General features: G+C 33.1%; 1 protein-coding gene and 1 long non-coding RNA gene across 3 annotated transcripts in view; one reads left to right on the top strand and one right to left on the bottom strand.

The window, feature by feature from the left end:
• Positions 1-15,913, top strand: part of LOC120773841 — a 306,574-nt gene that overhangs the window by 211,221 nt on the left and 79,440 nt on the right. The window lies entirely within an intron of this gene.
• The window catches only part of LOC120773840 (LIM/homeobox protein Lhx1), a 162,830-nt gene that overhangs the window by 106,943 nt on the left and 39,974 nt on the right, over positions 1-15,913 (bottom strand). For both annotated transcript variants that reach the window (XM_040102969.1, XM_040102970.1), the window contains exons 2-3: positions 8,569-8,764; positions 357-583 (exon numbers count right to left, since the gene is read on the bottom strand). In XM_040102969.1, coding sequence (XP_039958903.1) covers positions 357-583; positions 8,569-8,764 — 423 coding nt within the window. The remainder of the gene's footprint in view (positions 1-356; positions 584-8,568; positions 8,765-15,913) is intronic.

Here is a 15,913-nt window from a genome sequence, read left to right as displayed (position 1 = left end):
ATTTATTATAATCGCTAAGAATGCACTCATGATCAAAATTGACCCGGATTAGTCTATTTAAACTGCCTTGAAAAAAAAATTTTTACAACGAGTTCCGTTGAAATTGTGTTTTTCATGAAATTACAGCTACGAAATCGTAAAAAATGTTGCAGACGTGTTTAGTCTACTCAGCCACAAATTCAAGTGTCTGTATATTACAAATCATCCCTTGAAGTTCGGTAACATTTGCATCATACGTGTCATCCATCCATCCACCTAACATCAAAAAGTTAAAGAAGTTTCAAAACTAATATTTTTTCTTTTGATTTACTCGCCTATCTCAATTTTCTCTATAAATTTTCCATTGACGCACTTACCGCTCAGTGAATTATGCCCGCAACCAGGCGCTTTGCCCAGCAGATAATCGTCCTTGCAGATGAATTTATTGTCGTCCAGCACGTAGAGTTGTTCGCCGGTGCTGAGCTGTTTGCGGCAGATGCAACATGTAAAGCAGTTGAGGTGGAATACTTTGTCGCGCGGCTTACGTACGAGATCGGAGGGAGCGATGCCTTGACCGCAGCCACTGCATTTTGTGCCATAGCGCCTGTGAATGCAAAACAGAAATTCAAATTCAGATTCAGATTATCAAAAGTTGTAGGAGAACTTAAAAATGACAAAAGTAAAGTGATACTGGCTTGAGACCAATAAGGTTTTTGATTCATGAAGAAATGATGTACTTTGTGCAGTAGAGATCCAGGTTTAAGTTTAAATAATATCTACATTTAGCGATTTCAAAGCATTAGATTGCGAAATACATATGTGAGTCTTAAGTGAATTTCTGACTTTCGCAATCCAATGCTATATATATTCGGCACATATTCCAGGTTCGAAACATAGGATATTGCCTTACTTTCACATTCAGCGCTACTCTCCTTACATTTTTAAAGGATTAAAGCATCGAATTTTGCCTCGGTTTCATTTTCAGCGCCATTCTTTACATTTTTAATTTGAAATCGCTACATTTGTTGGTTTTAGTGAAATTGTAGGTGCTACAAGTTTTGACAAGCTGAGTCGCTTTAGCCATGCCCTGTCTGTATATACGCGAACTGGTCCTTTAGTTTATGAGTTATCGATCTGAAATTTTGCACAGCTCCTTCTATCCCTAAGATGCTACTCATTTGTCGGAATCACCCACATCGGATCACTATAACATATAGCTGTCATACAAACTGACCGATCCATGCAAAAGTCCTTGTATGGAAAACTTTTATTTTTTTGACGAGATATCTTCATGAAATTTGGCATAGGTTTTTGTCCAAAACAGAACTGCAATCTGTCAACAAATTGTTCAGATCGAATCACTATAACATATAGCTGCCATACAAACTGACCGATCCAAACCAAGTCCTCGTATGGAAAACTTTATTTTTTGACAAAGTATCTTCATGAAACTTGACGTGGGTTATTGCCTAAGGCAGCACTACAATCTGCCAACAAATCGTTCAGATCGGACTATTATAGCATATAGCTGTCATACAAACTGACCGATCCAAGCATGTCCTTGTATGGAAAACTTTTTTTTGTTAGTTAAAGTTTCTTCACGAAATTTGGTCCAGAATATTTTTCAAAGCCATGCTATCATATCCGAGTATATTGTTCAGATCGTACCACTATAGCATATAGCTGTCATACAAACTGACTGATTTAATTCAAGTTAAGGATCTTTTTATACCCTTGTATGCTATAAGAAATGCACCTGTGAAGGGTATAATATTTATATTGAGTTCGTATGTTAACACTAAACATACCATAACGGGTCAAATGACCCATTTTGAACTTTTGCATTGAAAATGCACGTATAATTTTATTGCGATTGCACATTTGACTTCATGACTTTTTCTAAGTAATTAATGTACAGTTATAGAAATATTTATGTTTTGTTTTTTTTTGTTTGTTCTGAGTAATCCTTGTTGTATACCGATATCTACCACAACGGGTCATTTGACCCGGAGAGAATTTTTCTGTGTTATGAGATTATCGAGGCATATTTGTAGTCAGTACGTTGCACATTCTTCCAAAGACTGTTGCGTAAAGTAGTTCAACGAAAATAGCTCAGAATAATTTCAAGAAAATATCAAATTTTAAATTGAAAATAGCTTTTTAGTGTAAGAAAAAGTGGCAAACTTGAAAGTCTTGGTAAGTACCTAGCTTATATTTTATTTTGATAGCTATAGTAATACAGATCATTTTTTACACAGAAAAATGTCGAAGCAAACAAGACAGTACAAGTTCTTAGAAGATATAAATAATATTGGCGAAGAGTTTTCAGAAATTAGATGAATTTTCTGAAAATTAAGATATATTGGTTGCAAATAAAAATGAGTTTGATTCTACAGATACTGACGATGAAGAGGAAAATATTGTGAATGTATGTAGTGGCCGAAAAAGAATAAGATTACTTTCAAGTTCGGAAGAAAGTGAAGTAGAAATAAATGAACAAAATATTGCAATTGATGGAGTTGTTTGGGAAGAAATACAAATAAGTGGCACACCTGGAAGACCACCACTTCATAACATTTTTAGGCAAAAAGTAGACCCAACAGGATATGCAAAACGCCATATAATGAAGATAAAGTTAGTACTTCATTTTCATTGATAATTGACCACGGTATTATGAACCATATAAGAACATGCACAATAGAAGAAGCAAAGAGAGTGTTTGGTTCCGATTGGAGTTTATCTAAAAAAAAATTAGATGCATTTATTGGAATTTTATATGCTCGAGCTGCATATGGAGCAAATAATTTAAATATTTCCTTTTTGTGGAATAACATATGGGGACCTAAATTTTTTTCTGAAACTATGAGCAGAAATAATTTTACCGAAATTCTTAGATTTATTCGTTTTGATAAAAAAAGTCAGCGGATCCAACGTTTGAACACAGATAATATCGCTTTCGTATCTGCAATTTGGGATATTTTCATTGAGAACAGCCAAAACTGTTACAAACCGGGTGAAAATATTACTATAGACGAACAGCTATTTCCGACTAAAGTACGATGTAGATTTACGCAATACATGCCTAAGAAGCCGGATAAATTTGGAATCAAATTTTGGTTAGCATCGGACGTCGATAGCAAATACGTCATAAATGCACTTCCATATCTTGGAAAAGATGAATATAGGCCCTCATTAAAAATTTTTAATTTTTGCTTTTACAATAGTAATGCTCAACACACTATTTTGTTTAATTATAATAAATTTTATTTATATTTTTATTTCCTTCCTAACATCCATATTTCATACATTCAAGCATGAAACATATAGTCGGGTCATTTGACCCGCTATGGTAGAAATAGGTATATATTAAGGTTTGGTATGATTAGTGTTAAACCTTGTTGTTGTTTACATGTTTTTTGTATTTTCAGAGCAGAACTCAAATATAGCGACCTGAGAACACAGCTTAATTTGAAAGCTGGAGCACAAATGGTTGTTATTATCAATTTTTATTGCATAAAAAGGTTTAAATTTTTATTAGCAACCGCGAATCGCACAATTGGAAAGTCATGTTTCCTTTTGTTCTCTCATTGCACTTAAAGTGCGAAAATCCATTGACCTAGTAATTTAGAAGTGCTAACCGGGAAGAAATAATCAGTTAATGTTTGGATAAAATATGCTGCTGTCCCTCACTATTAGAATAGTTTCCAATTGTTGGTAATTTATTTTCTATTTTTAATGCTTTTTCCTCTACAATAACAATAAATCAATAATTGTGCTACAGAGGCAGAAATTTCTGGTACACAAGGAATCTCTAGTAGTTATACTCGTACAAATATGTATATTTGTATATATGTAAGTATGCCTTTCACAAGGTATATAAGCAGTGAAATTGGCTGACCCACAAAGGATAACAGTTATCTGTACATGTATGCAAAAATGTTGATTTATGGTGAATACTACACTCACCAATCGCTTTATACCGTTATTTAGCGCTTGCAGTGTTATAAAAGGTGGCAAAACTAAAATGAGAAAATTTCATAAAAAAAACACAAAAATAACACAAAGTACTCATGTGCACACGAGTATATAACACATCAGCGCTGATGAGCACCGCGTAGAGCACATCAAAGCATCAAAACATCAATTCAACGAAATCAAAGCTAAATCTACTGCAGTTGAGTCGTAAAACAGCAAACGCTGCGAAAGGAACAAAAGAGGAAATGCAAAAAATCAAAAAATCTGTATAAAAGGTAAAAAAAATTAAAAAAGTTGAAAAAATATTAAAAATAAATTGAAAAGAAAAATAAAAAAGTTGAAAAAAAACCAAAAAAAAACCTGACTGCCTGCTAAATGAGTGCTGAAGTGCGAAAGAAAAAATAATTCAAGCACGAAAATGACTGAGTGTATGCTTGTATGCATGTATGTGTGCTTAAAGCACATTTTAATCGAAGCGAAATGCAAATGAAATTGAATTAATGGAAAAATCACACTTGAAATGCACTCGTACAGCGCCTAGACAAAGCTAGTCAAAGCGGTAGCAGCAGCAATGATTGGAAGTTTTGTTCTCTCAATTACAATTACGACAGGAAAAATTAAAAAAAAAAATAATAATAATAAAAAGTAGTGTGAGTGGCTCTAGTTTGCTCTCAACATAGCCTACATGCCACCACAAATCACAATCACTTCACAGCGCTGCCTGCCACCACAAATCGCAATGTGTGTACGTTATCACAAAGCCATTCGCCGCTGACAATGACAACAGAATCACAGTACAATGTGTGTCCTGATTTGTTGTTGTATTTAGTATGTGCTCCATATGTCGATTGACTGCCGCGTTTTGATTAAGTGACTGACTGACTGCTGCAACCCTATGGTGGCTAACGCGAAGTGCCAGGCTATTACCGCTTGAATGTTTTGCAAAAACAAGCAAAGTAAATGGAATTTGAAACAAAAACATGGGCCAACAATTTATGCGCAATAGAGGAGATGTAAAACTTTTGCAATCACAGCCAATTTAAAGTACAAGGTAGCGGCTAAGCGGGAGTGCTATGCGGAAGCGTTGGCGTGGTTTGCCTTCAAGCAGCGCGAATTGCTTGACTTTTTTTCTTTAAGTGGCATGCTGTTGGTTATTGTTTAGTATTGTTTAATTTTTGTTTATTTTTTATTTTTTTATGTTCTTCTAATTTTTTTTTTATTCAATTACATTTATTTTTAAAAGTTTTTTTTTTTATTTTATTTCTTTTAAATTAATTTTTAATTTTTTATTATTTTTTTTTTTTATATTCTTTTAACAACGTTTGTTATCTTATTATTTATGATTTTTAATGATTTAAAACTTTTTATTTTTTTTTTTTTTGTAACTTCAGTTATAATGTAAAATTAAGTCAAGATGTTCAAATTTTTGTTTTAATCGTTTAATTTTAATCTTTATTTTTGTTTAACGACCTGATTTTTTATCTTTATTTTTTTTTTTATTTTTTATTTTTATTTTTGATTTTTTCATTTTTTTTATAATAAGTTTTTTAATTTTTCTAATATTTTTTTTTTATAATTTTTTAACTCTTTTTAATTTTTTTTTTGGAATTTCAGTTTTAATTTAAAATTCCTATCTCTTGTTGTACTCAATTTACTTCCGCTACATTTCGCCTTTACACTCATTATTCTCAAATTTTTTCTCACACCTTTCACCAGTTTTATGGGCTTCTTCGAAATTAATTTTTGTTATTACTTTAGTAGGTAATAAAGTTTCGGAATACAGTTGCTGGTAATGTTTTCTAGTAATGTTATTATGGTATTATGTTTTTGTAAATTTCTTGTCTTAATAAGCTACTCTAATATTTTCTACTCCTTTCTCTTGTTTGCTCTTAATTAATATGCAAATGTGGCACGTTTAACTGCATTTTTTTGTATATTTCTTTAAGATATATATTTTTCTTGCCCATAAACTTATTTGTCAGTTTTGAATTTTCGGTGAGTTCAATGTATAAACACAGATCTAACTTCCAATTTCCTCAAAAAGGGATAAACTAATGGTTATTATAAATGCGAATTGATTAATTTCGGATTGAAATGTGAAAAGCTAGTTTAAAAATTAATAGTCTAGGAACCAAAAATAGAAATTTCTCGCTATCGAAATTAAGTATTTAGTTTCGCGAAATTTTGATTATTTAAATTCAATGCAGAGTCTGATTGAATATTTTCCAATATGCCATATACTTTTAAAGTCAATAAAAATCTACACCATCGTTTTATGTGCCAAATTCAGGCCGGCATTAAACTTCCTTAACATCTTCATTGCTTTTTCTGCCTTAAAGAGTCGTAGTCAAACTTGTTCAAAATAACCCTCGCTACTTTTCAGTTGGTATTATTTTTTCTTCTCGATATTATTTATAAAAAGGCAAATTCTTTACTGAGTTTTATAAAAGGAAATGAACGATATGCCTATTTAGTCCGCTATTGGTCCAGAAATTACTTTTAAAGCATAGTTCTAAGGTAAATGAGGCCTACATTATTTAGGCACATTGATAATTAATATATAAAACAAATTGGTGATTTTATGTCAGATACCTTAATGAAACCCAGGGAACATATTTTTAGTATGTGGCATGATAATAGTTAAAAGATAAAATCGAGTCGATACTACGCCAACTCCCATATCTTATATATAAAAATATACACATACAAAGATTTTTGTTTTTCTAACAAATCCTATGTCGAATATGTCGGTCAGTGTATGAGTTAGATATAGTATTTGCATGTATATATAAAATTCCTTGGATTCCGATCATTTGGTTGACATTTCACACTTTAAAGTATTTCCCTGGCATTGATTCGTGCAAGTTGCAACAGTGTAAAATGTTCAGTTGCACCTGAACTTAGCCCTTCCTTACTTTCTTATTTATACGTATCATCTATTTTTCTTTTTACTATTTTTGCATGTTTTTTTTACTAGTTTTTGTTTTTTGTTTTTTTTCAGTGTTCTGTGTTGTGTTGTGTTCTTGTAGTGGTAGTGATTAGTAAAGGAAATGAGCATAATATGCTCACAATCGAGTCCGTAGCTCGAGTCAAGTTGCAAGTGCGGTTTGCAAAATGTGTTTTTTATAGTGTTGTTGTAGCAGTGGCAAGTCAATTTGGTGCCTATGTTGAAGGTGAGTGAAAACTTTTACTTAATATGCTACGTTTTTAATGCATACAGACAATATATAACTTTTAAAAATAATTTAATAATAATAATTAATAATTTTTTTTTTTAATTTTTTATAATATTTACAAAAAGGTTAAACTGGTTTCAAATTTATTAAAAATGTTAAAATATTTTTTTATGTATATACATATAATAATTATATAATTTTTTTTCAACACATATTGTTTGCTCAGCTCGATATTTACCATTAACGAATGATTTCATAAAATATTTTTTTTCAAAATTTTTCTTAAAATATATTTGCTAAATTGTTTTTTCTCAAATTTTTTTTTTTTCAAATATAAAATTTAATTTTTACTCGACAAGGGGTATTCAAAATATGAGTTATTTTTGCTTTTTTGAATTTTTTTTTGGGTATTTAAGAATTTTGTCATATCTTTAAAATTATTTGTTTCTATTTTACTTATTGATCTACTTTTAATATGTATATACATTTTTTTTATTTTATTGTAATTATTTTTTTCTTTTGTCGAGTTTTATTTTAAATTTTTTTATAATATTGTATTATTTTTTTTTAATTTTTACATTGTTTTTTTAATTATATTTAATTTTGTTCTTTTTAATTTTTAATTATTTATTTTATTTGTGCTTTAATTTTCTTCACTGATCTCTTGTTTTATTTTTTTTGTAATTTTTTTATTTTTAATTAATATATTAAAGTTCTTTTAATGTTTTTTTTTTCAAATTTTTTAACTCATTATAAATTTTAATTAAATTCTTTTGTTGTATTATACAATTATTATTTAATTTTTAGATTATTTTTGAATAACGGTATTTTTTTGGTTTTTGATGTAATATATTATCATTAATATCTATTTTATTATTTTTATTTAAGATCTGTCTCTTGTTTTGTTTAATTACATATTTCTTTTAATTTTAATTTTTATTTCATTTTAAACTATTAATTTATAAAATTTTAATTAAATTCTTCTTTTAGTTTTATATTTTATTTAATTATATATTAATTATAGTTATATATTACAATTTGCATCTATTTTTAATTTTTGATTATTAGCTTTTTTATTTTTTTATTTGAAAATTAATTTGTGATTTCATATATTATCATTAATATTTATTTTTTATTTAAATTTGCTTATTAATTTTTATTTATTTTTCTTGTTTTTTATATAATTTTATTTATAATAATTAATATATAACTTTAGTTTTATTTTATAATTATTTATTTACTTACATTTTATACATATATGTATTTCCTCTTTATTTTTATATTTTATTTACCTTTTTTTGTTTTTTGTTTTTCATGTGTTACAAATTAGTATCTAATGTATGTATGTATGTGTGTATTTAAAATGTCCTCAATACACAATATTTATTTTTCACATAATTTTTCTCTTCATGCGCATATTTTTAAATATCTTACTCACCTAAAAAAATCATTCCTACAATATAATTTCGATTCTCTACTAAAGCATTTTTCCGTTAACGGTTGAAGGCATTCACAGCAGCGTACGCAGGATGCATGCCATCCGCGTTCAAGGACATTTAATAAAAATTTATCTAAGATTGGTTTATTGCAACCCGCACACGGATCACCAACACCAACGGGCGGTTCACTGCGTCCTGCAAAGAGAGAAGAAAATGCGATAATGTTAGATAATGTTTTAAAATGTGCTTATATCAAAAGAAACAAGTTGAAGTATTAGTTCCAAAACGCTAATAATGTTGAAAAATACGGTTATTTTTTATTTTTTTGTTCTCAAACTAGTATGTTTATCAGCGTATGCATTCCAATAATTAGATATTGCAAGTAGCGAAATATTATATATTTTTCTCACATATCTACTTGTTTATATTTATATCTCACTTGAGCAAGCAATTTTCGTTAATAGCTTTAAATGCTTAAATCTTTTGCCTTAAATCATAAATCTTTAATGAAATTTTGCACTCAAAAACATTTAAATACCAGACTATTCAGTTGAATGACGTTGATTGTGCAAAGTTTGCTGTTGCCTTACTTACACACTTACATGTGTGTGTGCTTAACAAATGTATGAATGAATACCAGCATGCTGCACTCCCTCTCCGCTGCCCACAAGCCGAATTCAACAAACTATTAACAGAAGATTCTCATGCAGCGCCATTTAAAAGTGCGCCGATGTGCATTTGAGTATGTGCGAGTATAGGTGTGTTTGTGTGTGTGTGAAATAAGTGAGGCGAATGAACATTTAAAATCCGTTTTACGTTTTGAGGGCAAATTTAGCACCTAAACTCATTAAGTTTGCACAATTCAACTAATTCCGCATGCAACGCCATGCACAAACAGTCAAACAAAGCCACACACACACGCACACATATATTGGCATGCATGTGTGTAGAAGAGCAAACATACGAGCGTATGTTGTGCGCTGGTGGACTCGAACAATAAAAACAAAAACTAGTGGTGAGCATAGCTGAAATTCACACACGAGCGTAAAAAAGTGAAAGCAACAACAACAACACAAAAACTAGTTGAGCAGTAAAATGCGCAAATGTTGCGATGCCAAAACAACATCATTAACACTATTCACCGGCAACAACAACAATAACAACTGACAAAAACAACAATACCAACAACAACCGAGCAGCTTTTGACTTTGAACGCACGCTTGCGCCGCACACCACCAATTAAAGCAGCGTCCAAGTGCGCCCCACTAAACACTTAATGGCCACCAGCCACCTGCAGCCGTGGTGATCTTCTTGCCGGCGACACTGGCAATGATTCTTCCACTTTTCATCGCTTTTTATTGCTTTGCTGCCATTAAGTACGCAAATTTTTTGGTTCTTCTGCTTTTTTTGTTCGCCAGCAATCAAGTCTGTACAGTTAAGTTTTTGCGTGTGTACGTGTGTGTGTGTGTTTATTTGCATGTATGTTGCAACATTTGTTCGCCTTTTCAACATTTTATGTTGATAATTGCTTTGCATGCACGCAACACCAGCGCACACTTTCATATATGTTTGTATGTATATTTGCTTGCAACATATACTTAGTGGCAACATAGCTGTGGCACGCGTTGGCAGGAGTGTCGCTGGGGCGGAGTGCACAAACGTTTAATTTGCCCCAAAGCCAAATTATTTGTTAAACGGTCAAGGCGGTGCTGTTGCTACTTAGTTAGCGTTGAAGGATATATTTAGTCGGTAAATTTGCTGGGGAAATCATTTGGAAAAGGATTTAAGTGAATGTTTTGTATGGAAATTAGAAAGCGTGGGAGAGAAAATTATTTTGGGTTCCAGATTGAAAAGTAAATTTCTGAAAGTTGGAAATTACAAAGATGAAGTTTTTTTTGGATATCATTTTTTGAGCTTTAGTCACTTAAAAGAATATTCCCAAGCATAAGTACTTATTTGGGAAGAACATAAGGCGTTGGTTTATGCGGAATCGCCCCTAAATATAATAATATTGAAGGACGAAATTATCGACATATCGAAATCGACTGTGGACTGTGCAGTTAGCCCTAGATAGAAGCGAAAGTCGTCTCTATATACATATGTATATACCACATAGAGCCTTTTCCACTTGCAAGCCAGAAAAAATGCGTTCGGCGATTCATTTTTAAAAATTTTGGATTGCCCTGATCCAGAATCCGATCTCCAGGAGAACCTGGCAGCGCGGAAGAATTTTGGCCTAAAATTATCTGAAATCTAAAAACCAAAACACTTATTATTATAAAGGTTAATACAGCTAATGAGCGAAGGCTTATCCAAAAAATTAGCAGAACCTTTCACTCGAAAGCTCGTAACTCCGGCTCATCATCAGTTGTTGTAATCGTCCATGGCTCTGTACCATATAGCAGAACGAGGATAATGATTGACTTATAGAATTATGCCTTTGATCGTCGAGAGAGAACTTTACTTCTCAATTGTCTAGTGAGTCTTTAGTTTTTTACACAGTACGTTTGATATAACCTTATATGCGATGTTGAAGAGGTTTATCTCACGGTAGTTGGTGTAGATTATGGGGTCTCCTTTTTTGTGGATTGTTCAAAGCACACTTATTTTCCAATCGGTGGATATGCTTTCGTTTACCACATTCTACAAACCGTATTTTGATAGCTCGGCGGTAATCCATCGGCCCCCGCCGCTTAATTGTTCTTCAGACGGGTAACTGCTATTCGAACTTCTTCATGGTAGGGTAATGAACCATCTGCTCTATCGATATCTATTGAGGATTCAGGTGAGGTGAGGTTAACCATGGTATTATGTTTTCACTGCCATTCAGCAGGCTGGAAAAGTGTTCCTTCCATAATTTCAGTATGCTCTGTCTATCAGTCACTAGATCACCTCTGGTGGTTCTACAAAAGTATGCTCCAGTCTTGAAACCTCTGCACTTTCTTTCCACTGCGACAAAGTCCTCCTCCTCGTACCAGCTGTTTTTTTTTTTTTTTGCTTTTTCTAAAAACCAATGGTTTCGTTTGTAACTTGAAATGCCGTCTCATAGTTCTTGGACGATGGGGCCATGTGCAGAAGTTCAGGGAAGTGAGGAAAGTTCTCTGACCGCCATTCACTTGGGAGTGGGCAGAAACGATTCTTTTACATATGGCTCAACCAGCTCACGACTTCCGGTCTTGGACTAAGTATCCTCTGGGTAGTCAAAAAACATCCATTTGAAGGCGAGCTAAAGGTTTGGGAACCGCCGTGTAAAAACACATCCCCCATGAAAAGAAACAAACAGCGTACCCTTATCTATATCCCAAATAGCCCTGATATCAGCGCTTCCTATAAATGTAGCTTCTTTTGGAGAAAATGACAAAAAGAAAATTTCAAAAACTGAGCTACTATTTTGCGTATATACAGGCAGTCAGACACGCTGATAATTTATACTTATATTTACTTTACAGTGTCTCCAACATTTCGTGGCGCCAACCATTTCAGTGTCTCCAACATTTCGTGGCACCCTATTCGGGGCGTAAAAAGCATATCTTTCTTTCTTCAATGATTTAAATTGAGATTTCCAACTAAACATATTCAGTTAGAATTTGTTCTTGGACTTTTTGAATGAATATATTAATATAATACTCGTAAATAATATAAATTTTTAGTAAAAGTTTTTCATATAAGATTTCATGGATTTCTCTTGAGTAAATAGGTACTTTTCATTCATAAATTATATTCATTAACCGTTATTATTATTGTTTAAAGCTTTCTTCGTTGCTAAAAGTGCCGAAACTGTGCACGTGGGTTCACTAAATATAGTTCACATTGTATGTGCTTGCTTGTCGATGTTGTAGGGGCTGTCAGCACCTCCTTGTGGCACGTACTGAAAATGCCGCATACATGGCGTGCTTAAGTGTGCTCAAGTGTACAAGTAAATGCGCATGTAGTTTTATGGAAGTACATACTCATGTACATATATGTATTTATAAATATCCTATGGAATACAGAGGCACACAAACCCTATAAATTTTTGTTTTATGTGCCGAGCGAAGCTTTAACTTTCAACACCTTTATTATAATATATGGTACATAAGCCTGCATATAAAGGTGCGTCTGTGTGTATGAGTAAGCTATTGGGGGGAAATGATTTCAAAGTTTTTTACGCCTACATAACAATCGTTATGAGGTATAAATGCATGAACTAGCAAATCGCACGGTTTGCTTTGCATAAATATACATACATATGTGCTTGTATGTATGTGTTTGTAAATGCTAAAAAGCTGCGCAGTTTCTAACTTTTACACCTTACAACAAATGGACACGCATACACGCACACAAATAGCTATGTCTGTGTATAGAATTTTTCGCCCTTCAAGCATTGATGTAAAACAAAATTCAAATACAAAGCCGTGAACGCATAAAAAACCGGCGGCAGACCTTAAATAAATAAATAACTAAATGAATGTAAATATATATATTTGCATACAAACACACACACAATTACATACCTATGCAAAATATTTCAAAAGCAAAGTGGCGCGGCTAAATAGGAGCCAGCTTTACAGGTAGCAAGACAATTTGAGGCAGAGGTGCCACCACGCCAGGCAGCAGGGCAGCGCTCCACTCCGCTCATTTACTCTTTTGTTTTGTTTTTAACACGCGCATTCGGCTCGTTTGCGCCTGTGAAGGGTGGAGCTCATTCCCAACCCCAAAGTGCAACCGTTTAATGATACGGTTTCAGTTTCGGTTACGCTTGGCGTGGAGCGCAGCGTGCTTGAGTCGAATTTTTGTGCCTGTGTTGGTTTTTGCTTGGTCAGCAAATAGCCGGAGGGTAGTTTGCGTCGTCGACGGTGTCGGTGGTGGCGGCCGGCGTCTGACCGCAGCATAAATATTTATTAAGTCTACACACACACACACATTCACCGACATATCTTTGCATACCGAGAAGACTAAGGTAACCGCTAAGTCATTTAGTTGGAAGGTAAGATGTTGCACCAAGCCCCAAATAAAGAAGAAAAGTGTTGCAAGATTTTATAAGCAAAGTCTACGGCAGTTGAGGTGTTCAGCAGCGCTTGTTTGCCGCTTTTTAGTTTGCAACTGGGAGTGAAAAGAAAAGGAGGACCCCACGAAATAGCGCCTGCAGGCAAGCAACCGCAATTGTGGCAGGAATATGCTGAGTGCATGCCACATAAACATACAAGTATATGTATAAATTTCGTTGCAATTGCGCAAAAGTGGAGCAAAAATGCAGAAAATTTAAACAACTTGTACAACAACAACAACAACTATAGCACTTTGCTGCTTTTCGTGCGAAAACTTTGTTTGCGTGTGCTGCTGTGTGTGTGTGTCTAGCATTTTGGTTTGGCACTTGAAATGTTGGCTGCCAAAGTTTTGCGCAAACTTTTTGCTGTGTAGCTTTGCAGCTTTTTTGTTCTTCGAATTTCTTTCGGTGATTCTTTCTCTATGCTCCTATTTTATTTTAGCGTTTTCTTTTCTGTGGCAACTTTGCTGCAGCTGCAAAAGTGCGAAAACTTGGAAATTTACTTATTTTTATGCAAAAAGTTTCGTATCTATTTTACTTACGCTGCGCTTGTGTAACCCTTAATGTCAAAACTGTCGATTTTGGTGTGTTTGAGTTTGGCGAAGTTTTGTGCTACTTTTCTTGTGTTTTTGGTGTATTTTTTTCTATTTGATTCTTTCATTTCTTAGATATTTTTCCTGATTTCTTTTTTACTTTTTTTCCAAATTTTTTTACTATAGAGTACGTTCTTTCATGTTTTTTACAATTAATTGTAATCATATGGCGCGTTTCTACCATGCCGTTTTCGGGATAACAGACTCCAAAACAAAAAGTGGCAAGTAAGTGGATTTTTGGAGGTCCCTCAAGCTGCAAAAGGTTGGAGTAAACCATACCATCGTTTTTTCATACCTTGAATAGAGTATTTTAACCTTGTTATAAAGTTTGTAACTCTCAGAGAAGGTAGGAAAGATCAGCTTGGCGAGCTGCACAATGTCCGTCTGTATGTCTGTATATACACGAAATTGTCCATTAATTGTCGAGATATCGATCCAAAGTTCTGCACACGTTCTTTCATCGTCAAAAAGCTGCTTTTCTGTTAGTAGCGCCGATATCGGAGCACTATAAAATAGAGCTGCCATACAAACTCAACAATCAAAATAAAGCTTTTGTATGGAAAATGTTTTACTTTACAAGATATCTTCTAGAAATTTGCCATGCCTTATCGTCGAAAGCAGCCACATGATCTGCAATCAAATTGTTCAGATCGGACCGCTATAGCATATTTTCGCCACACAAACTGAATGATCAAAATCAAGTCCTTGCATTTAAAACTTTTTTCTTCTCCCAAAAGATTCTTCAGATCGAATCACTATAGTATATAGCTGTCATATAAACTGTTCCAGCAAAATGAAGTCCTTGTATGGAAAGCTTATTTATTTGATGAGATATTTTGACGACTTTTGGAAATAATCTATATTTTCCAAGAGAAGTTTACAATCTCTGAACATATTGTTCAAATCGAACTACTAAATCATATAGCTGCCATATAAACTGACCGGCCAAAATCAAATAATCCTGTGAAGGGTGTTATAGCTTCGGTGTTCGATATCAGTATTTTTACGAAAGTGGAGAACTATAAACTGCCAAAAATCAGTTTTGAATAAAAAAATGTCAGGAAGGAATAATATATGAAATTTAATTTATGTTATGAATGCCTTATGTATCGGTACTTACACTCTCATACTATATCGAACTGGTTCTTTTACTTAACTGTGGCATTGAAGTGGAACTGTCTAAGTGCAGAATAAACTTCGCTTCTACTACATACATATAACAAAGAAATATAATATCTACATAAGAATGAATTAAAATATTTTGTTGCTACTTCAAATACAAGTTTCCAAAAAAGGGAGTGGTGCCTAAAACCAGCAAAAAAGCGCAAATTTCGCAACCAGACAGTACTTGCAACATTAATGTAGTTTACACAACAAAAATCAATGAACTTACAGAATCAAAAATAAAAAAATAAAAAAAATACATAAAAATCAGTGTGTAATGCAGCTAAGTTGCAAATATCTCAGCAAAGCAATAAAACAGTTACTCAAGCCAAATCGTAAAATTTGTCAATCATCAACTGACCAAGAAGCTTAAAGTGCTTGAATTTATCAATGAACGGCAATGAACACTCAATGACAGCAAACTCATCCCAATTTCGGGTGTGAGGAAGAGACGAAGCCGTAGAGCGAGCGAGCAAAAGAGAGAGAGTGAGTGAGCGAGTGAAGGGCGCAGCAAGTTATTGTCTGAAATAAAGAAAATAACTGCGGGCATAATTGCATTAA

The sequence above is a fragment of the Bactrocera tryoni genome, chromosome 4 (genome assembly GCF_016617805.1).
Source record: "Bactrocera tryoni isolate S06 chromosome 4, CSIRO_BtryS06_freeze2, whole genome shotgun sequence".
NCBI lineage: Eukaryota > Metazoa > Arthropoda > Insecta > Diptera > Tephritidae > Bactrocera > Bactrocera tryoni.
The sequence above is the reverse complement of the archived record's forward strand: the minus strand, read 5'-3'. Positions and strand labels throughout refer to the sequence as shown.